The 23,378-nt window shown below is 40.0% G+C and overlaps 1 protein-coding gene across 2 annotated transcripts in view; it reads left to right on the top strand.

Moving 5' to 3' along the window:
- The window catches only part of LOC108700042 (astrotactin-2), an 882,685-nt gene that overhangs the window by 149,685 nt on the left and 709,622 nt on the right, over positions 1-23,378 (top strand). The window contains exons 1-2 of one of the 2 annotated variants that reach the window (XM_041574754.1): positions 7,387-7,870; positions 20,443-20,803. In XM_041574754.1, coding sequence (XP_041430688.1) covers positions 7,859-7,870; positions 20,443-20,803 — 373 coding nt within the window. In that variant the 5' untranslated portion in view covers positions 7,387-7,858. Of the gene's footprint in view, positions 1-7,386; positions 7,871-20,442; positions 20,804-23,378 lie in introns of those variants that run through there. The other variant, XM_041574753.1, reaches the window with a different exon arrangement.

The following is a 23,378-nucleotide window of genomic DNA, read 5'->3' as shown; positions in this document are numbered from 1 at the left end:
TTATCATATCACCCCTTCAGTGCCTCTTCTCCAGCGTGAACATCCCCAGTCTTTGGCCAGTCTTTCCTCATAGCTAAGATTTTCAATACCTTTTACCAGCTTAGTTGCCCTTCTCTGTACCCTCTCTAATACAATAATGTCCTGTTTGAGTGATGGAGACCAAAACTGTACGGCATATTCTAGATGGGGCCTTACAAGTGCTCTGTACAGTGGAAGAATGACCCCCTCCTCCCTTGACTCTATGTCCCTTTTAATACAGCTCAAGACCTTATTTGCCCTTGATGCTGCCGACTGGCATTGCTTGCTACAGCCCAGTTTATCATCTACAAGGACTCCAAGGTCCTTTTCCATAATGGATTTGCCTAGTGCAGTCCCATTAAGGGTATAAGTGGCTTGGATATTTTTACATCCCAGGTGCATGACCTTACATTTATCAACATTGAATCTCATTTGCCACTTAGCTGCCCAGATTGCCAGTTTGTCAAGATCATGTTGCAAGGATGCCACATCCTGGATGGAATTAATTGGGCTGGATAATTTTGTGTCATCTGCAAACACTGCTACATTACTTACAACACCCTCCCCTAAGTCATTAATGAACAAGTTAAATAAAAGTGGACCCAATACTGAGCCCTGGGGGACCCCACTAAGAACCTTACTCCAAGTAGAGAATGTCCCATTTACAACCACCCTCTGTACCCGATCCTGTAGCCAGTTTCCTATCCACGTGCAAACCACTTCATTAAGCCCAACAGACCTTAGTTTATAAAGCAGTCGTTTGTGGGGCACAGTATCAAATGCTTTGGCAAAATCCAAATAGATCACATCTACTGCCCCCCACTGTTCAGAATCTTACTTACCACATCATAAAATGCAATCAAATTCGTCTGACATGACCTACCCTTCATAAAGCCATGCTGATTGTTGCTCATAATGCCATTCATTAGGACATAATTTTGAATGTGATCCCTTAATAAGCCTTCAAATAATTTGCCCACCACAAATCCAATCCATAGGCACCATACCAGATGACAGTGAATCAGAAAAAATCAGAAATAAGGGCTGGTCTAAAACTGAACTAAGCTCTCTTAGAACCCGGAGGTGTATGCCATCAGGCCCTGGAGCCTTGTTTACATTAATTTGTATTAAAGCTTTTTGAATCATATCCTGAGTCAGCCACTGACTATATTGAGCTGAACCATTCGTGCAGTTATAAAGTGGGTCTGTGAACCCAGACTCCTCTATTGCAGTGGGACTTGGATTTCTACTATTGAGTGCTGTTCTTAAAGGAGAAGGAAAGCTATGGAGGCATTTTATTGCCAATAGATTAGCTGCAATAGTGCAAGCTAGAATGCTATATTTATTCTGTAGAATGTTTTACCATACCTGAGTAAAAAGCTCTAGAAACTCTCTGTTTGTTTAGGATAGGAGCTGCAGTATTAAAGTGGTGTGACATCACTTCCTGCATTAGTTTCTCCCTGCTCTGGGCTGAGATTACAGTAGAGAAGGGGGGGGGGGGAGAGGAGCAAACTGAGCATGCTCTTGCCCAGGGCAATGAGGTTTAAACTGAAGGCAGGAAGTCTGATACAGAAGCCCATGTGTACACAATAGAAGGAAAGAAATGCAGTGTTTCTTTTGACAGGGGACTCAGAGCAACATTACTTTGGGGGTTTACTATTATATTTAGATAGACCTTTCTGATAAGGCTTACTTAGTTTTAACCTTTCCTTCTCCTTTAAATCTACTAGGGAGCTGTTATCTTGTGTCAGGGAGCAGCTATCTGGTTACCTTCCCATTGTTCTTCTGGTGCTGCTGGGGGGGGGAGTGCCATCACTCCAACTTGCAGTAAAGTGTGACTAAAGTTTATCAGAGCACAAGTCACATGACTGAGGGCACCTGGGAAACTGACAACATGTCTATCTTCATGTCAGATTTAAAGATGATGAAAAAATCTGTTTGCTCTTTTGAGAAATGGATTTTAGTGCAGAAGCTGAAGCAGCACTATTAACTGTGTTTTGAAAAAAATATGTTTTTCTGCGATCGTATGCCTTAAAAAAACCCTTATTTATTTTTTAATACTTTAAAAATTCTGATTTTAATAAATAAGGCCCCCCATGTGCATTCCCAATAAATCAAGCTTATTTTGTAAAATTTACACTCATCAGGATGAATTGAAATAGCATAAAGCAAATCAGAATTTAAAAAATCAGATAACAGCTCTCATATTCCTCAAAAAGTTTCACGCTGACAAGCACTTAATCATTGAAGACACATTCTTAACTCCATTACCAAATTCTTTATAATGCTTAAGAACAATTAATTCTATACTGCACACTAAACAATTCACTCTTTACTAGAAACACAAATAACATTTATTATTTTAAAATTTCATATTTTTAGCATAACTGTGTCTACGTGAATATTGGAAAAAGGAAATTAACTCCAAAGCCTCGGTGAACCCTTTGGGACTTTATTGAAAAAGTATAGATCCAGTATTGTACCATCCCTTTTATGTTAAAAATGTGTGACCCACCAACCCTATTTACTAACATTTGAATTCCTATTTTTTTCACAAATATATTGAATTCTTTAAAAAATTGGTGGATTTATAAACTTCTCTAAAACCCTGAAATTTATAAAGTGTAAAAACCATGAAAAAGTCTTTTTTTTTTAGACTTTTAGAATTTTTTGGACTATTGTACTTTTGACTTTTTTAATAAATTGCAAGGCATTTGTTATTTTCTAGAAAACGTTTTGTAGAATTGCAGAATTTATAAACTCTAAAAAAACACTAAAATTCAAGTGATGATAAACAGACCACTAAATGCTGAATCTGCAATGATATTCAATGACACAAATTGAACCCCAAGAGATTATGATGAAATGGATTACATTTGCTCTCTTCTGCCATCATTTAGGAATATTAAAACCCTTGATGGTTAGGGTTGGACTGGGCTGGTGGGACAACTGGAAAAGACGTGGTGGGCCCAGGCTCTCATGGTGCTGGTGGCCCAGACCGGCTCCCTGCCCTTGTTACCCCCAAACTCCCTCTCCAGCCCAAGGGTCTGGAGGGGGCTTTGCGGCAGGAGCGGGGGGTCATTGAGATAGCTGCTCTGGTTCGACACTGCATCACTTCAACACAGGGCTGCCATCAAGGTGGCACAGGGGGTACATGTGTACCGGGCCCGGGCCTGAAGGGGGGCATTGCTGAACCCTTTGAAAGAGCCAGGCCCCCCTTGACAGTGCCAAAGCCGCGCCACCTCATTCCAAAGTCCCAAACAGCCAAAATGCGGAAGTGCCGAAAAAGCCGAACAGCCAAAGTCCCGAATCAGCAAAAAGCCATGAAAATAGCCGAAGTCCCGAAGTGGCAAAAAGACCCGAAGTCGCGTTAACAGACATAATTGAAGTCCTGAAGCAGCGAAAATACCCAAAGTCATGAAAGGCAGCGAAGTTGAAGTCCTGAAGCCATGAGTTCAATTCCTCTGAACACCAATGTGTTTTTTTAATTTTTTTATCCCCTGGCCACCAATGTATTATTTTAATACTCTATAGGCCCCTGCCACCAATGTTTTTTTAAAAAATATTCTTTGGGGTCCCAATTTTATTTAACTTGTAAGGGGGGCTCTGGCGCCAATGTTTTTTTAAAAAATTCTTTGGGGCCCCAATTTGTATGGGATTTCTAACGGCGACCCTGCTTCAACATATTGAAACATATAAAGCATGCATGGCTTAAATGGTACAGGCAAAAAAAACCCTTATTGTGTTAATTGTTTCCCACTAAGTTTGCACCTAGGGGTTATTTACTAAAGTCCAATTTTTCCTGTTCAGAGTTGTAAAGGGGAAAACACAATCCTTCTAGTGGGAAAACAATTTATTATATTATTTATTTATTATACCCTAAGGCTGTTTAAAGTCAGCATCAATAAATACTCCAACTCAAACCTGCCGAGGTCATGTAGAAGTCAATGGCAGATGAAAGATATCATGATCTGTGCTGGGTTTCGTAAATAATCTGAATAATTTGTGGTTTTCAAGGGAAAATACCCAAAAAATCATAAAATTAGGAGTTTTTCACGAGTCTTTTCCAGCACCAGATTTTTTCGAGTTAATTTATTGATAAAGTAAAATTTTGGATGGGTGTTTGATCAAAGTTGTTATAATAAAATAATGAGCAACATTTGGATTTTAGTATAAAACCCCCTACACTTTCTCAATCAATTTCCAATCCTCACATGCACAATGTGCCCTTGTTGTCCCATTTACTACCGAGCTTATTATGTCCCAAATCAGTACTTTTTTAAAATATCTGACATCTGTTTCACAAATCCCAGCCAAGTTGCTCCCCATACTACACATGGCCATCTGTACACCTAGCGACTGGATACATATGTCAGTAACAGTTAGAATAAAATTCCAGCTGTCGGAACACAGCTCCCTGTGATTAGTACACATACTATGTGTGTGTGTTTTTTATTACCACAGTTAAGAAAGCAACAGAAGTTTTAATAAGGGACTGCTCTTTTATTAAAGGTGACCTGAGTTTCAGAACTCTGCCTTGAGTTATTGAGGATAGAAATTATATTGACCCTTCATGTAGGTTCAAATCTCAAACTCATTCAATTCCCAATGAAGATGAACCAGAGAAAGACAAAAGTAAAAGCCCTTTGATCATAACAATTACTTTTATTGCAACAGTTTTAAATGCTCTCTCTCTCTCTCTCTCTCGCCAGCGCTACGCAAATTCACTAAAATGTGAAGTTGCGCTCAGGGATGCGAACAGTTGCGAAGTTGTGCTCGCGCTAATTTGTTAAGCAAAGCGAAGTTACACTAGCGATGCCTAATTTGTATACGGTGCCAAGTTAAAGTAAAATGGACGTATGTGTAGCACCAAATACATTACACTACACAAGCTGGGAAAGCTTCATAAAATAAAATAGAGTTGTTATTTTGCCCTATACATGTAGGGGGAAGGAGGGTAACCCCAAAAAAATGTACAATCTTTTTTAGCGTATCACCCTTAAAAAAGGAAAAGACGCCAGCATTTTTTGGGACTTAGAAAAAAATCCAACTTTTTTTGAAGCAAGCCCTATCTACTCTATTGCAGTTCGTCTGGTCTCAGTTGGTGAAGGCAAGTCTGGTGCAAGAGTTAACGTTCGTGAAAATCCGGAAGTTAGTGAATTAGCGTAGTTATGTCCCTTCGCCATAGCACAACTTCGCCTGGCGTAAGGGTGCGAAGTAGCGCTAGAGTAGGTCCACTTCGCTAGCAAATATACGCCAGCGCCCGTTAGTAAATTGGCGAAGTAACGAAATGACATCATGCTGGCGAATTTGCGCTAGCGTCAGCCACTTCCCGCTTTAGTGAATTTGCCCCTAGCCGTCTACAGGAAGTGGATGCCACACACACACAATCTACCCTTTTAAACCCCAAAATGGTGCCAAAATAGGATGTGATGTCATCATAGGGTGTAAACACATCTAGTCTACACATAGTGCAAGTTTAACTATAAACCTTTGTGCATCATCCTACTTAGCCTGCAAAGCTAGGTGATATAGGCAGTGTTGGACTGGCCCACCGGGATACCAGGAAAACTCCTGGTCAGCCCAGGTGTCAGTGGGCCCTTGTGCTGCTAAACATTTGGCCTATTTCATGACCATTCCCTGTTTCTATGAGAACAAAGAGGCTAAATAGATGGAATAATAGATTATAGTATGTATAACTTAAAGAGACTAGGAAAATAGAGGTTCATTAAGGAGAAGAAGAATAATAGTACTGAGAGTGGGCCCCTGGTCTAAATGTTCTTGGTGTTCCCTGGTCTAAGGTTTTTGGGTGGGCCCCCGGTGTCCCAGTCTAACACTGGATATAGGTGAATATATATATTTCTTTTCTATCGCCGCTACATTGACGACCTGTTAGTGTTCTGGGGGGGCACGGAGACTGAATTATTAGCATTTGGCGAGAAACTTAACTCCTTAGACACTCCCATTAAATTCACTATGGCCTTTGATAGGCAGACTATTAATTACTTAGATGTGACCATATACAAACAAGGGGATGGGATAGGCACCACTCTGTTTAAGAAACCGACCGATCGGAATAGCCTTATCTATGCTAGTTCCCACCATCCCCCGCACATGTCCCGGGGGGTCCTTTTCTCGCAGTTCCTCCGGGTGATTAGGAATAATTCCAACCGAGAGAAGGCGGAGTTACAGCTGGGTCAACTGGCGGAACAGTTTGAGTCCAGAGGCTACGCGACTGGACTGGTGAATGAACAATTACAGAGAGCCAGGCAAACCACACAGAAGGAATTGCTACAGGATGATCGCTTTGCAAGGCCGACACCTGATCTTATTTTTACGACCGATTGGAGCACCACCAGTGTATCGCTCAAAAAGGCTTTGGGTGAGAGGTGGGACATTGTTAATACAGATCCCCATCTTCCCTTCTGGAACAAGAAGGGACCAATGATTGCCTATAGAAGGGGAAGAAATCTGGCGGACATGTTGGTGGTCAAGGATGTTCTTCCAGCCCAGAAGAAGGGAACTTGGCTGAATAGGCCATTAAAGAACGGTTGCTACAGATGTGCCGGCTGTCTTACCTGCAGTGGAATGACACAAGGGGTTTCCTTTGTACATCCACGGACTGGATAAAAGTTCACATTAAAGCATAGAGTGACCTGTACGTCCGTATATGTTGTCTACATGGCATGGTGTCCGTGTGGCCTACACTATGTGGGAAAGGCGTCGACAACATATAGGGAAAGGATGAACAATCATAGGAGTGCCATTCGGGGGGCTCTAGCCACAGGGAAAGCTGATCAGCCCGTGGCGAAACATTGGCTGAAATGTCGACACACATTACCGGAGTTTAGGCACATGGTGATTGACCATGTGCCCCCCCTCAGGAGAGGTGGTGACAGGGATTTACTATTACTGCAACGGGAATCCAGGTGGATCTATAAATTGGATGTCCTGGCCCCAAAGGGACTAAATGAAACACTGCCGATGTCCCCTTTCATGTGAACTGTTGGTGACTCTGTTGACATATGCTCAATCTTGAATAATTGTAACCATCTTGAGCGGTGAAGGATACTTTGTTGCGATTGTGTTTGTGCTAAGATTCTCCATACTAAGTGACAGGACATTTGCAGGGTGTTATATCACTCTGTAGGGGCAGCTTCACCATACCTAAAAGGGACGAATACACAGCGACCAGTGTCTAAGACTGTACCCTGCATATTTTATATGAAATTGGGCCATGTATTATACTTATAGAGCTTCATTATTTATATATGCTATGACTGTTTTTCAGGTGACGAGCACCCCTAGCCGGTCAGAGGACTTCGGCCCTTAATGGGATATTGGCCCAAGGCAGGGTTCAGATGGTGTGCGGCATGAGTAGTCCGACTCGCTAACAAGTGGTCCAACACAGCTAACCTCTATGATCAGAGTGTATTCCTATCCTTAACAGCCCGAGTTGCAATAGCAGGAGTGAATACTGGATGTTAAAGCTGTTGGTTTCAGGTAAATTCCGGGATATATCTTTGTGGGACAGCGGGACCATATATTTTATGAGCGCTGTTACCACATGGGATGACTGGTTGAGGACTACCAGAGTGAACAACCTAACAGCACATCCAACCAACCCATGGAGGGTTAAAAATAGTTTGGCACAAGAGGAGCATTCCATATATGGTGAATGGGGGCGTGTTTAGCAGTGTGAGTCGCAAGGGATAGTGAGGAAACTCTGTAGAGCTGCTGTCAGGGATCAGAGAGGATCTGTTGCGGTTTTAAAAGTTTGCTGAGACGGATTACTCTGCTGCTTCCATACACCGCTCTGTACCTGTTAATCTGAGGCGACATGGCTATGGAGGTATGTAAGAGCCGTCTTTCCTGCCGGCGGGGTGCAGTCAGTGTAAGCTTCACTTAGATATGTGTAGTTAATATACACGGCGATCTTCAATGTTTTTAATGATTTTTAACTTTGCACGTGGCACTATGGCACACAGGTCACGGAGTATATATACACACTGGATGGTTATTTATGTATTATTTATTTTTTAACTATGATGATGAGCATTGGGGCACTGATTGGTTACAGAGTACACACTCCCACTCCTTGTCACTTCCCTTTTGGCGTGCAATGGGGGTATTTAAGTTTGTTTGGTGGTATGCACAATTTTTTTGTTCCTGAAGACGGCTCCAGCGGTTTGAGCCGAAACGTTGAATAAAAGGTTTTCTATTTTTGTATAAAGACCTGTTGGTGCGGTTTTTCTCTCTTGCCTATGACTATTGACACATGTAACCAGCACACAGGCATTGCTTTTTTCGGTTATCCGTGTGCACTGTACTCAAATTTGCTATATATATATATATATATATATATATATATATATATATATATATATATATATATATATATATATATATAAGAAAACATAGTGAGTTAAGAATCCCAACCGTGCACATTGTGGTTACAATTATTCTAATTGTAGAAGCAAATTGCCCTCATAACAGAGTGCAGAGATCCTTACCCTGAGGAGGGATCTTAACAGCTGGATACTGTGTATCACGTCGCCCTTGTAATGGCACTCAGCGCTAAGACTGTACAGGCCAATTACACCAAAGTGGTCATTGCTCCATAAGCATCTATACCCCAGCACAGTAGGTACCGCTGGTAGGCTGCCCCATACACCTTCGCGATGGAGGGCAGTCCGCACAGCCATTTCAGCTACCACTGTCACCCTGGACTTGCTGGTTATACAAAGATCTCCACCCGCGAGTGTAATGCAAGGTGCAGTAAGTAACCTACCCTGTCTACACCGCCCACATCTTAGAGCGCCTTTTGCGGTGGATCAATCCAGCCAGTTACCAGTCTAGGTGGTGGAGGGTGTATGGAACATCAGTCCATGTCCTAAATATCGTGCTGACCAAACAGAATATATATTATGCACTTGAGCTATGCACTATAGTGTACCTTCCGTGAGATGTCCGACACATTGGTGATTGTTCTTACATGGGGCCGCCATCATTCCAAGCTGTTATCCCTGCCTGCCCAGCAAAAAAGGGTCCGCACTCTCAGGCCTTAAAAATTTAAAAAAGTTTTATTGTAAATGTGAGACTAACGTTTTGGCCTCCTCCGAGGCCTTTCTCAAAGTGTCTAAAGGATTGAATGAATGCCTTAAAGGGATACTGTCATGGGAAAACATTTTTTTTTTCAAAATGAATCTGTTAATAGTGCTGCTCCAGCAGAATTCTGCACTGAAATCCGTTTCTCAAAAGAGCAAACAGATTTTTTTTATATTCAATTTTGAAATCTGACATGGGGCTAGACATAGTGTCAATTTCACAGCTGCCTCTCATGTGACTTGTGCTCTGATAAACTTCAATCACTCTTTACTGCTGTACTGCAAGTTAGAGTGATATCACCCCCCTCCCTTTTTCCCCCCAGCAGCCAAACAAAAGAACAATGGGAAGGTAACCACATAACAGCTCCCTAACACAAGATAACAGCTGCCTGGTAGATCTAAGAACAGCACTCAATAGTAAAAACCCATGTCTCACTGAGACACATTCAGTTACATTGAGAAGGAAAAACAGCAGCCTGCCAGAAAGCATTTCTCTCCTAAAGTGCAGGCACAAGTCACATGACCAGGGGCAGCTGGGAAATTTACAAAATGTCTAGCCCCATGTCAGATTTCAAAATTGAATATAAAAAAATCTTTTTGCTCTTTTGAGAAATGGATTTCAGTGCAGAATTCTGCTGGAGTAGCACTATTAACTGATGTGTTTTGAAAAAACATGTTTTCCGATGACAGGATTCCTTTAAATACAAGAGTTGGTGGGGACATAGACAAATTGGAACTGACGTATTATTGCATCACTAAAACGTAACTGCCATAAAAGTGCCACTAATGGCCTGCATATATATGTGTTAAAAATGCATAGTACATATACAGAAAGCATTTATACATAATCTCAACTTTTAAACAGTAAAACCAAACTATTGCTAAAAACACAAAATTAAGTAACCTTTGCTAGTATTCACTTCCTTATCTCAGAATTAAACAATGTTGTAAAAGTGTTACAAAAGGTATATCAAGGAATGAGTTAAGATAACAGGCCTGCTCTGAAGTTCTGTCCATCTGATATGCTAATTAATATATCCAATATATGTAAGTATAAGAGCTACAACTCAATTAAAGGTTAGTAGCACCCTGCAGATTATCGTATATATTGACTATGGTTTCTTTGGGAGATTTCTTATAAAGCACTTATATACATGAGATATAGTGGTTTGGGAAACTGGGGGGGTTAACTCACAATACTGAGTTATGGGTAATAGGGGGTGTATTTATTTATTTATTGGTTGATGCACATGGTATGAGATACCTTTAATAATCACATACATCAGGGCTGTCCAACTGGCGGCCAGCTACCCCCCCTTCATTGTTCACCTGTTCACACTTTATTCAAAATGCTAATGGGGCACCAGCACTGTGTGTAGTACATCTTCGAATGATAACTTTCTCTGTCTCCTGCTCCTTTCTGCCTTCCCTCCCTGCAGGGCTGGAACTAGGGGCAGGTAGAGTAGGCACCCACCTAGAGCGCAATCATGGGGGGGGGCACACTTTTAAGGGGAATTTCCTTTCTATCTTTTTTAAACCCTGATTTGCTTGGCCTTTAATAGTTTTTCAACTTTATAAACCCCCTGTTCCAGACAGAATCACTCCCAGCTCCCTTTTGGCGGCTGCTGGCACAGGTACATATTTTTGGGCAATATCTTGGCTGCTACTTGCACAGGTAAACAGATGATATGATATTTGGCTGCTGCTGGCACAAGTACATATATGGAGGCAATAGTGTGTATTTTTGGCTGATGCTGGCACAGGTACAGATTGGGGGCAATATAAGGGATTGGCTGCTGCTGGCTCAGGTACATGGAGCAATATGGTGGCTGCTGGCACAGGTACACAGATATTTGAGGGCAATATAATGGATTTTTGGCTACTGCCAGAACAGATACAAATTGGACATATGATGTATTCTTTTGGTTGCCGCTGGCATAGATACAGATTGGGGATAAAAATATGATGGATGTTTTGGCTTATGCTGGCACAGGTACAGATTGGGGCCTGGGGGCAATCTGAGGGATTGACTGCCATTGGCATAGATACAAATGGAGGCAATATGATAGGTGCTGGCACAGGTACAGGGGGCTTTATGACTGGTAAGGCGGGAAATGGTAATGCAGGACTGGGTGGGGGGGGCACTGATTGAAGCCTTTGCCTAGGGTACAAAAATATCTTGGCCAGCCCTGCCTCCCTGTGTGTGCCATTTTCTGCTTGCCCAGTGCTACTTGGGTGTGCCATTCTCTGCTTGCCCAGTGCTGCTTGTCTGTGCCATTATCAGTTTGCCCTATGCTACCTGTGGAATGTAAGCCTGTTAGGGAGGGGTTTGTAAGCATTTGGAAATTGTTGTTAAGGGCCCCTACGGTGTTTAATCATGTGTTGGGGGGCTGTTGTATTATCCACAGGGGAGAATGAGGCATATGGATTTAAGGGTATGTTTTAACATGATTTCAATTTTTCACATATGAGTGATGAGGAATTTCCCTGAGCACCGACCAGTTGGTTTTTTTGTGTGCTACCACCGTTAATGTGGATATGATCTTAAAAGTTCTTGTGGTAATAAGGGTGTGGTTTACAGTGGGTGTGGTTTAAAAGGGGAGTGGCCAACACTGACTTCCATTATCGGCCCTCCTCCACATAGGCCAGTAAAATTTTGGCCCTCGGTACCACAGAACTTGGACAGCGCTGACATACATTATAGGTCTATGGGCTCAATTGACACATACATCTATAGATAACTTTGAATGGGTGTGCCAACGCAGTGGAGATGTCACGGATCCACGACAGGGGTATTAGTAAACACACTATGGTGAGCCACACAGGTGGGTGATATTATATCTAGACATCCCCCTCACATAGGCTGGGCTTGGATTTTACAACCTGAGGATAGGAATAGCTGCAGGGGCCCACTTAATTTAATTAGATGAATATATGAGTGGTAGCTCTTATACTTACATATATTGGATATATTAATTAGCATATCAGATGGACAGAACTTCAGAGCAGGCCTGTTATCTTAACTCATTCCTTGATATACCTTTTGTAACACTTTTGCAACATTGTTTAATTCTGAGATAAGGAAGTGAATACTAGCAAAGGTTACTTAATTTTGTGTTTTTAGCAATAGTTTGGTTTTACTGTTTAAGTTGAGATTATGTATAAATGCTTTCTGTATATGTACTATGCATTTTTAACACACACATATATATATATATATATATATATATATATATATATATATATATATGCAGGCCATTAGTGGCACTTTTATGGCAGTTACGTTTCAGTGATGCAATAATACGTCAGTTCCAATTTGTCTATGTTCCTACCAACTCTTGTATTTAAGGCATTCATGCAATCCTTTAGACACTTTGAGAAAGGCCTCGGAGGAGGCCGAAACATTAGTCTCGCATTTACAATAAAGCTTTTTTACATTTTTAAGACCTGAGAGTGCGGACCCTTTTTTGCTGTTTGTACATTGAAATTTTGGACACTGCACCCAGGCAATTTAAATCATTTATCGAGAGTGCTGGCTTCTTCGTGGACTATATATATATAGTCTCAGGTCTTACGAAAAAACAAAGAATCTTTTATCGTGGGCACAAAAAACTAAAGTTTCGGCTGTGGCACCAGCCTTTCTCAAACTTTGAGAAAAGCTGGGGCCACATGCAAAAAGTATGTTTAGCACAAACCCTATTTATTAAACCCATGCAATGCACTTTAAAGAGACAAGCAAATAACCCTGCTACGAATGCTGCCTGGGCAAGCTGTTAAGTACCCATAACTGAGCAGTGCTGTTATTGTCACAATCATAACTATGTCTAACAGGAGCTAATGCTTTAAAAAAAAAAAAAAACAGATCAAGAAGTAATACATTTCCTCTTCTGCTTACATATTCATTGTAGTGATTAGCAAGACTGCTGTGTTTGTATTTGCTAAACATATTGCAAAGGTTGCTGGTTAAATGAAGTAAAATTGGCAATGAACATAATATTTTGCTGAATGATTGCTAAGAATGGTGGTGAGTAGAACATTTCTGATTGGATTATTAGTGGAGTAACACAATGGTCTGTCCTTGGTCCTAAATGGATGGAATAAATGGATGTTGTATTTATAAATGACCTTGTGGTTTCCATTGTAAGTGCAGTTTTTATTTTTGTTGATAATAAAATAAGTTCAGTGCAGAATATTTAACTAAATTAGAGAACTGGGTAGAAAATTGGCAAAATATTTTAAATTCTGATAGATGCAAGGATGTGCATGAAACCGACTCTGCAGGCAGCAGACAATTAGAATCCAGTAATGGCCCAACGGTAGGAAACCATGGAGTCAAAACCAGAGAAGAAAAAGGGCAAGGTACTGTAGCAACCAATTTACATTACAGTAACTCATGGACTGGAACTTGAATGGCTTTGAAAGGACAGAAGGGATAATTATGCAGCACAGGTTGTTGGGGAAGCAGGCTTTAATTGACTCATAAGTGGGTTATTGTCTGTGGCTGGTGTCAGATGGGAGAAAACTGACAGGGTAAGACGATATGTTGCCAGACCAGCTACATGTATGGGTTCTGTTATCCAGAAACCCATTAGTTTTGAATTATGGAAAGACCATCTGCCATAGACTCCATTTTATACAAATAATCCAGATTGTTAAAAACAATTTTTTGTTTTGTTTTTATCTGTAATACTAAAATAGTACCTTGTACTTGATCCCAACTAAGATATAACTAATCCTTATTGGAAGCAAAACCAGGCTATTGGGTTTATTTAATGTTTAAATTATTTTCTATTGGAAAAGTATGAAGATCCAAATTATGGAAAGATCTTTTATTTGGAAAACCCCAGGTCCAGAGCATTCTGGGTAACAGGTCTCATACCTGTACATGTCAGTACTTCTATAGCTGATGCTTGGACATCATGTTCATGTTGCCGTGAATGTCATCATGTCCAAGTTACTGTAGTTACATAGCTAAGTTGGGTTGATAAAAGACCATAAAGTTTAACCCCCTCGGTTAACATTCCCTATTAATAACATTGGGATCAGCCATCATTTTTACCGGCCAGGCCGGTAAAAAACCTGGCCAGGTGGCAACCCTAACCTACACACCCACTGAAATTATATATACCGATATCTATCTTAATTGTAGATTACTGACAATACTGAGGCAGCAACCGGACACACTGTAAGCTTTGACAATGCATCCATGCCTCTACATTTTGGCTCTGTTACTGAAACTTCAAATAATACACTTTGTTAGACAGTAGTGATGGGTGAATTTATTCGCCAGGCGCGAATTTGCGGCCAATTTGCACGATTCGCCGCCAGCGAATAAGTTCGCGAAACGCCCGCAAAAATTCGCCGTCGGCAAAATACATTTTTTCCGAAAAAACGGACGCGTCAAAAACGGACGCATCAAAAACGAGATGCCGGCGCCGTTTCGTGAATTTCTCGCAGTTTCGTGAATTGCGCGCGAAATTCGCTAATTTTCGGCAAAGCGAAACGGCGCAAATTCGCCCATCACTTTTAGACAGGCTTTGTATCAGTGCTTTATATCAGATCTTTATATCAGTGCTTCTCTTACTGCTGCAGATGCTGCATTGACAGTGCATTCTTGTTAGTACCAATAACAAGCACTAACAACATAATATATTCCCTACCTTTCTTAAGATTATTACAAGGCATTTCAGAATGCCAGACTTTTATAAACGGAAAACCTTACCTGGTTATGGTGAGACGGGCTAAAAGGAGCCAAAAAGTACTTCACAAGCAATAACATGCAAAATGAAGCCTTCTGAAAATCAGAAGGTATTTACTTGTCTCATGCCATACACAGACCACTGCCCAGATACCAAAAATTAGAGTTTTAATTCTCCTATAAGGCATCATGGGCAGTGACATGCAAATCACTCCTTTGTGCCAACTATGCATCCAGAGCTGCTGGTTTATAGCACAGATACAGCCTAATGGTTCAGAGCCATATATCCAAACTTGCAGACAGCCTGTTTCTATCTTATTAGATCCTATCAGTGCAAGATATTGGAACATGAAAGTTAATTACAGTTGCCTTATACAGGTATGAGAACTGTTATTCAGAATGCTCAGCACCCAGTTTCTGGGTAATGGGATCTTACTGTACTTTGGATCTTCATACCTTAAGTCTACTAAAAAATCATGTAAACATTAAATAAATCCAATAATCTGGTTTTGATTCCAGTAAGGATTAATCTGGGAAGACTGGGTGTATGAGGCCCCTAGGGCTGCTGCCCCAGAGGCCCTTACAACCCCTCAGGGGCCCCCACCCGATCTGCCCAAACCTGTTTTCTAATTTTAATCTCTACTGAACAAACCTGAAAACCACATACTAAAAAAGTTATTAGATAGGTGGTCACAGGATATCCCCCACAATCGAAATGGTTTGATATTTGAGAAGATAGATAAAAGAAAAAAAATATTTAGTTTAGATTGCTTTGCTTTGTAGAATTTAGCTAATCCCCCATAAACTTCACCAAATAAATCCAGTTGTTCCTGATGTTTACCCCATTCATTGCAGACTATATCCACCTGGTCTGACTGCGTTGTAATACAGACGTTCTGGACACATGCAACACAGGAGATCAGTCGACTCTTAGCACTAGCTAACTAACTACATAGGGGTTGGCCAAAAAAGTTAGATTTTTCGAAAATTTGATCCCCATGGATAGCATAATACCATCCATCCAGCAGAGCATACAGAATGTACCCTCACCCCTCTTTAAGTGCCACAGAACGTAGATTCTAGGCAGTGAGTGGAGCAGGTGAAAAAGTGGCCCCTGGGGCATGATTGCCCAGGGGCCCCCATAGACAAGCAGACACGTGCGTCTGCTGCCTGCTGTAGATGCACCTACTTCATTTTCCTCCAGTGACGCCCCCGACCTGGAATCTACGATCAGGCCACTCTCTCCGGTCCTCCAGCCTTCTTTCGACATGGATCTGCAGCCTTCACACCCCAGGTTAGTGAACACACACACAAAATACTTCACACCACTCAAACATACTTGCACACACGCAAGTGTATGCATATTTGTACACACTTAAACAATTTATTTTCTTCTGTGTCCTGTGTTTTTTTGCCTGTAAAACTGTTTTAATGCCTTTGCGAATATTGTATTCGCCAACTGCACTGATAATATTACATTTTTGGTGCATTTTTAGCCATTTTATTGTATTGTAGCATTTTCAGTTCTGCATAGGTGTTGTTCACTTGTTTCTGTCCGTAAAACTTATTTGGCCAAGCTAAAACATTCAAACTGTTATTCTGATGGTTGATGATTACACTAAGCGAATGAAAGCTTTGATTTTAGTGGTTTTATTGCATTTGAGTGATTTTATCGCATTTCCTTGTTACTTGTTTTTTGCCCATGGAAATTTTGTCCGCTGTATATCCATTTGGGTGCCCCTGAACACTACAAAGTTTGGTAAATTTATGAATTATTTCTATCAAACTGTTCAGTAGACCCCTGGTGTGGAACATATATGGGGTACGATGCAAGCTTTGTGATGATTTTTCGAAATTTCATAAAAAACACTATGTTCAGCATGGCTTTGCAGTTTCATAGTTTGCAGTAGAAAGACGTATTTACCAATTTTGGATTTGTCAGAATGTGTACTTTTGGAAACTATTTGGTTTTCTGGGGTCTCCCTACTGTTTGGAGCGCTTATGGCACATAATACACATACCGGGTGCATTTCCTTACTACTTGTTTTCTGCCCATGGAAATTTTGTCTGCTGTATATCCATTTGGGTGTTTCTGTACACCACATAGTTTGGTAAATCTACTCATATTGGGCATCACATTGTTCAGTAGACCCCTGGTGTTCATATTAAGGATGTTTTATGCTGGTACATTATGAAATGTGGAGTGTATAATGGGGCAAATTTCAAGCTTTGTACAATTTTTGGAAATTTCATAAAAACCGCTATGTTTAAAATGGCTTTGTAGTTTCACTGTTTGCAGAATAAATATGTATTTACCCAATTCGAATGCGTCAGAATGTGTACTTTCAGAAAATATATGGTTTTATAGGGTCTCCCTACTGTTTGGGGGTCTTCTGGAACATAATACACATACTTATATTGCAGTAGCCAGAGTGTCAGCTGTGAAAATTCACATGCGCTGTTTTTATTTGGGGGGTCTCGGTATGCCACATAGTTAGATACATCTATGCATATTGGGCAGAGTAGAGTTCAGTGGACCCCTGGCATTCATATTTAGCGTGTTTTTTATTTGTACCTAATGCTATGTGGGAGATAAGATGCTAGAAAGTGGAAAGTGTGAGGCGTTTTTCAGCAATTTCCCAGAATTGTTGGTTTTAATGAAAGCATTGCAACTCAGTAGTTTGGAGTAGAAAGACATTGTTACACATTTTAGTTTCAACTGAATGTGTACTTTCTAAAAATATATGGTTTTGGGAGGGGGGGTCAAAATGCTTTTTGTGTTTTACCCCACAGATTCTGTAAATGTGTTAATTTTTTAACTGACCTCCAGGACAATTAGTATGCAATAACTTAATTTTAGGGTCCCTACACACCAGATGCTTTGTAATCCTATGCACAATGGGTCTAAAACTGTTCAGTGGATCTCTGGCGTTCATATTTAGGATGTTTTCTCTTGGTACCTAATGCTATGTGGGACATAAAATGTTAGAATTGGAAGCTGAGGTGATTTTAAGATATTTAATAAAAACCGTCAATTTTGGGAAGCATTGCTACTCAGTAGTTTGGAGTAGAAAGAAATGGTTACCCATTTTAGATTCAGCTGAATGGGTACTTTCCAAAAATATATGGTTTTAGGAGGTCAACATATTTTTTGTGTTATTACCCCACAAAAAATGCAGTAAATATGTTGATTATCAGTAGCTGAAGTGATTTCTGGGACAGTTCGTATGCACTAAATTAATTTTCGGGTCTCTGCCAAAATACTTTGGTACTACTATGCACAATAGAAATCAAACTGTTCAGTGGACTCTTGGCATTCATATTTAGGATGTATTCACTTGGTACCTAATGCTATGTGGGAGATAAAATTATATAAATTGGAAGTTTTGTGGCCATTTTCAGGTATTTCATCAAAACTGACAATTTTGGGAAAGCATTGCGACTCAGTAGTTTGAGTAGAAAGACATGGTTGCCCATTTTAGATTCAGATGAATGTGTACTTTCCAAAAATATATGGGTTGGGGGTGGTTAACATATATTTTTGAGTTTTTACCACACAAAACTGCAGTAAATGTGCTGATTATTCAGTAGCTGAAGTGACTTCTTGGACAAGATGTATGCGCTAACTTCATTTTGGGGTCTCTAAATGTCAGATACTTTTGTAATCGTATGCACAATGAGCATCAAACTGTAGAGTGGGGCCCTGGCAATCATATGTAGGATGTTGGTACCTAATCCTATGTGGGAGATAAGATGCTAGAAAGTGGATGTTTTGTGGCCATTTTCAGGTACATTATTTCATCAAAACCGACATATCTGGAAAACTAAATGTATACTTTCCAAAACATAAGGGTTTTATTGGGTCAACTTTTCTTTTTTTTGGTTTACCCAGCAAAATATGCAGTAAACATGTTGATGTTTCATTAGCTAAAGTGACTTCCGGGACAATTTGTATGCACTAACTTCATTTTGGGGTCTCTAAACACCAGATACTTTGGTAATCCTGTGCACAATGGGCATCAAACTGCTCAGTGGACCCCTTGCATTCATATTTAGGATGTTTTTTCTTGGTACCTAATGCTATGTGGGAGATATGCACTTGCAAAATGAACATTTTTAAGGGATTTTTAAGATTTTTCATAAATTTCTATAGAAATCGAGACGTTCAGAAAAGCTTTGATGTTTGGTAGTTTGGAGTAGAAAAGACATGGTTACCAATTTTAGATTCAATAGAATGTGTATTTTTCAAAAATATATGGTTTCCTGGCGTGAACCTACTGTTCCAGGATTTTTTGGCTTTAGAATGAAAAGTATGCCATATTCTGGTAGTGCTTTGAAAATTCTGTAATTTACTGCTGGGAGTTTTTGATCTATAGAAGTCAGGAATCTCCATAAAACTATACATATCTGGAATTTGGGCGTTCAAGACACTTGAGGCTTTCCAAGTCAGTTGAATTTTTGTGGGTAAAATAAAATATTTATGTGTTATAAATCCTATATCATGAAAAATGGGAATTTTTTTTTTTTTATTAGAGCTCTAAATCTTGTTCCAGAATTGAAATTTCATAAAAACACAGGCAGTTTCAGAAAGCTCAATGAAAAAAACTATTTATAGTTTTCCTAGGTAAACTAAAAATCCCCCCCAGGAAATGCCCCCTGGAAGTGAGAGAGCACAAAATGTTCAAAAAACGGCAGGCACTGAGTGCAAATGAAATGGGAAATTCTGCTGGCACTTAAAGGGTTAATCACCCCTTTTCTACCCTGGTGTAACATTCGTTGTACAATATGACTATGAAGATTTTCATTCATCCAGGTCAAGGTATATCTAATATAATTTATTTTAAAACAATTTGACTTGCTGAGTAATCATTTTAATGATTACTCAGTAAATCCAGTTGTTTTAGAATAATTTATATTAGATATTCGTTATACACTATACTCGGATTCAGCTGAATCCTCATGCCTGGCTGAACCAAATCCTAATTTGAAAATGCAAATTAGGGGCAGGAAGGGAAATCGCATAACTTTTTGTCTCAAAGCAAGGAAGTAAAAATTTTTTTCCATTTTTTCCCTTCCCGTTCATAATTTGCAAATTAGGATTCGGATTAGGTTCGGTATTCAGCCGAATCTTTCATGAAGTATTCAGGGATTTGGCCGAATCTCAAATAGTGGATTTGCATCCCTAATTATAATAGTGACATTTATACTGCTGTTAGGGCCACTCACCCCAATAACCAGGCAGAGGTTTGAATTACTAAATGGAAGATAGGAAGTGGACCCAAATAGACAGATGAAAAAATATACATTCTCACATACATACTCAAATCGTAAATAAGGTTCATATAGTCACTAATCCTAATATCCAGTGCATTGTAATTCCAAATTTGGAAAAATGCACAGAAAAGCCAATAATATAAAATATCCCCAAACAAAAATAATAATAAAAAAAAAACACTGAAGCTCAACATTGCTTATATTACTAAATACCTATAAGATACCGAAGAAGATTTTAAGGTGGAAACATAACTGAAATTATCTGGCAGGATAGCTATTGTATGTACCTACCTTGTACCATTCTTTCTGCCACCATTATCTAAATTATGGATAATTTCTTTGCAGGGAGGACTGATTGCTCTGCTGATGCTTCTTCTCATATTCTCTGTTGCCTTGTATGCTCAACGACGATGGAACAAGCGGAGGAGGATTCCACAGAAGAGTGCTAGCACAGAAGCAACTCATGAGATCCACTACATACCGTCTGTACTTTTGGGAACCTCTTCACGGGAATTTCGTGGATCCCGTTTGCAGTCCCACAATTCAGTCTTGGGAATGCCTATCAGGGAAACTCCCATTCTAGATGACTATGACTGCGAAGAAGAGGATACACAACGTTGTCCTGAGAGAGGAGCCAAAGTTGTTGAATACCAAAACCATGTCAGTCAGGAAAGAGAAGATGAGAAAAATGAAACCGAGAAGAGAAGTAAGTGTTGAGAATGTATTAAAATAGTTGGGGTAACTGTGTTCCTATAAAAAAATGGTCATCATCTACTGTAGTTGCATGTATTTGAAAATTACATTGCTGGTCAATTATTTAATAAACATGCCTGAGTTGTGATCCAAAACTGCAAAATTAATTTATAGGGTTGCAAGTGGTGTGCTCTAAAAACATCAGTGTCATTTGCCATACTGTACCATATAGTTAGTCATCCAGCAAACCATATTGCATTGGAAGGCCAATCTGTCCGTAATTAATGTTTCTGCAAAAAGTGTCCGCCTTAAAATATCCATACATGAGCCAATATTGCCAGCCAGTCATTCCAGACAAAACCAGAAGATTATTTGTTAGCGTATAACAGCAAAACACTAAACACTGTATTGGATTAATACAGATATAAACCTAGACACTTCTTGTTGAAAAAATTCATCAGTCTATGGATGTGCTCAGGAGCTGATCAACCTCACTGCAAACGTCCCTATGTCTCGTTGTCTGATTCTTCTGTTTGAAGATCAAATATCTATATAGATATGTTCCATATGGCCTTACATATAGGTGGACACATTTTATTATCTGCTGCTAGTTTTATAATTATGTCTGGATAGTCTTTCACAGAAAATAGCATTTGAAAGCATTTCATTTTGAAATAAAAAGTTTAAAAACTAGCTCCAAGTAAAAGACAGTACAGGTATGGGATCTGTTATCCAGATAGCTCAGAATAACAGGATGTTCACCTCCCATAGACTCAATTTTATCCAAATAATCCTAATTTTAAAAAAATATTTCCTTTTTCTCTGTAATAATAAAACAGTACCTTGTACTTGATTAAAATTAAAATATAATTAATCCTTATTGGAAGCAAAACCAACCTAATGGGTTTATTTAATGTTTAAATTATTCTCTAGTAGACTTACGGTATGAAGATCCAAATTATGGTAAGGTTCATTATCTGGAAAACCCCAGGTCCTGCACATTCTGGATAAAAGGTCACATACCTGTACTTTGAAAACCCCCAAACAGACCACTGCAATATCTACTACAGAAATAGGGAAGGTACACAATATAAGGTTTGTAATTGTATATGCTTTATGTGTATTAAAAAATATTATAGCCTTACACTGTCTTGTCTCATACAGATTTTCAAGCTGCAGATATTAGATACATGTGTTGCTGCAGAATGTAATGGATTTACATAAAACTATGCCTTAAGGAAGGTGTGCCTGTGAGTGTGAAGCAGACAGCATGCAAAGAAAATTGAGTGCAGCTGAGGAGATAAGCAGAGAGATATCAAATTAGTTATGGGGTGGAGAAGCAGAAAAATACTGGAGATGTAAAGTAGATTTTTTTTGTTATCTTCTCTTTAAAGCATCATCATACCTATCAATTCTGTGGCATAACGTAAAAGTAGCGTGGAGCAGGAAAACCTAAACATATCTGAGGAAACTGTTTGACTTGAGATTGAAAAAGGAGGATTTGAGAATAAGATGTGGTGTGGTCAAATAGCCTGTGCTAAGATCAAAGTCAAGTCAAAGTAAACTTTATTGTCATCTCAGCAGTATATGAATACACTGTAAGATGAGACGATGTGGCTCCAGCTAGTACATATCACAAAAAGGCACTTAAAAATACACAATAAATATGTAATCATGAAATGTGCAATATATTGGCAGAAATTGGATATATGCATGTCTAAACCTTTAGAATTGTGCAAATAAATTAACAGTTCACAAAGTTAAGTTCACAGTTCAGGTGTGTCTGGAACATAGTGGGAGGGCAGGCAGTGAGTTGAGGAGTCTGATAGCTTGCGGAAAAAAGCTTTTGCGCAGCCTGGTTGTTCGGGCTTTAATGCTGCGAAAGTGTCTGCCGGATGGGAGCAGCGTGAACAGTCCGTGTGAGGGGTGTGTGGAGTCCAGTGCAATGCAGGAGGCCTTTCTTGCACAGCGCTTGTGGAAGATGTCCTGCAGTGATGGAAGAGCTGCTCCAATGATGTTGCCAGATGCTCTGACAGTCCGCTGTAGACTTTTCTGGTCAGCAGAGCTGGCACTACTGTACCAGATGGAGATGCAGCTCGTCAGGACGCCCTCTATGGTGCCCCTGTAGAACACTGTGAGGATAGGAGGCAGAAGGGTGGCTCATTTCAGGCGTCTTAGGAAGTGAAGACGCTGCGGAGCCTTTTTGGTGATGAAGACGGTGTTGGTAGTCCAGGTGAGGTCATCAGAGATGTGGACTCCCAGGAATTTGATGTTCTTTACTGTCTCTACTGTGGAGCCGTTGATGTTGAATGGTGTGTGAGCAGGGGGAGTTCTCCTGAAGTCGACGATCATCTCTTTCGTTTTTTACACATTCAGTGACAGGTTGTTCTCACTGCACCATTTCTATACGCCGACTCGTCGTTGTGGCTGATGAGCCCCACCACAGTTGTGTCATCGGCGAACTTGATGATGTGGTTTGAGCTGTGTCTAACTATGCAGTCATGTGTCAGCAATGTGTACAAAAACGGGCTGAGAACACATCCTTGAGGAGCTCCTGTGCTCAATCTGATGGTGCTGGAAACGTTGTC

The sequence above is a fragment of the Xenopus laevis genome, chromosome 8S, assembly GCF_017654675.1.
Source record: "Xenopus laevis strain J_2021 chromosome 8S, Xenopus_laevis_v10.1, whole genome shotgun sequence".
Taxonomy (NCBI): domain Eukaryota; kingdom Metazoa; phylum Chordata; class Amphibia; order Anura; family Pipidae; genus Xenopus; species Xenopus laevis.
Note: the sequence above shows the minus strand (reverse complement) of the source record. Positions and strands in the feature narration are given on the sequence as shown.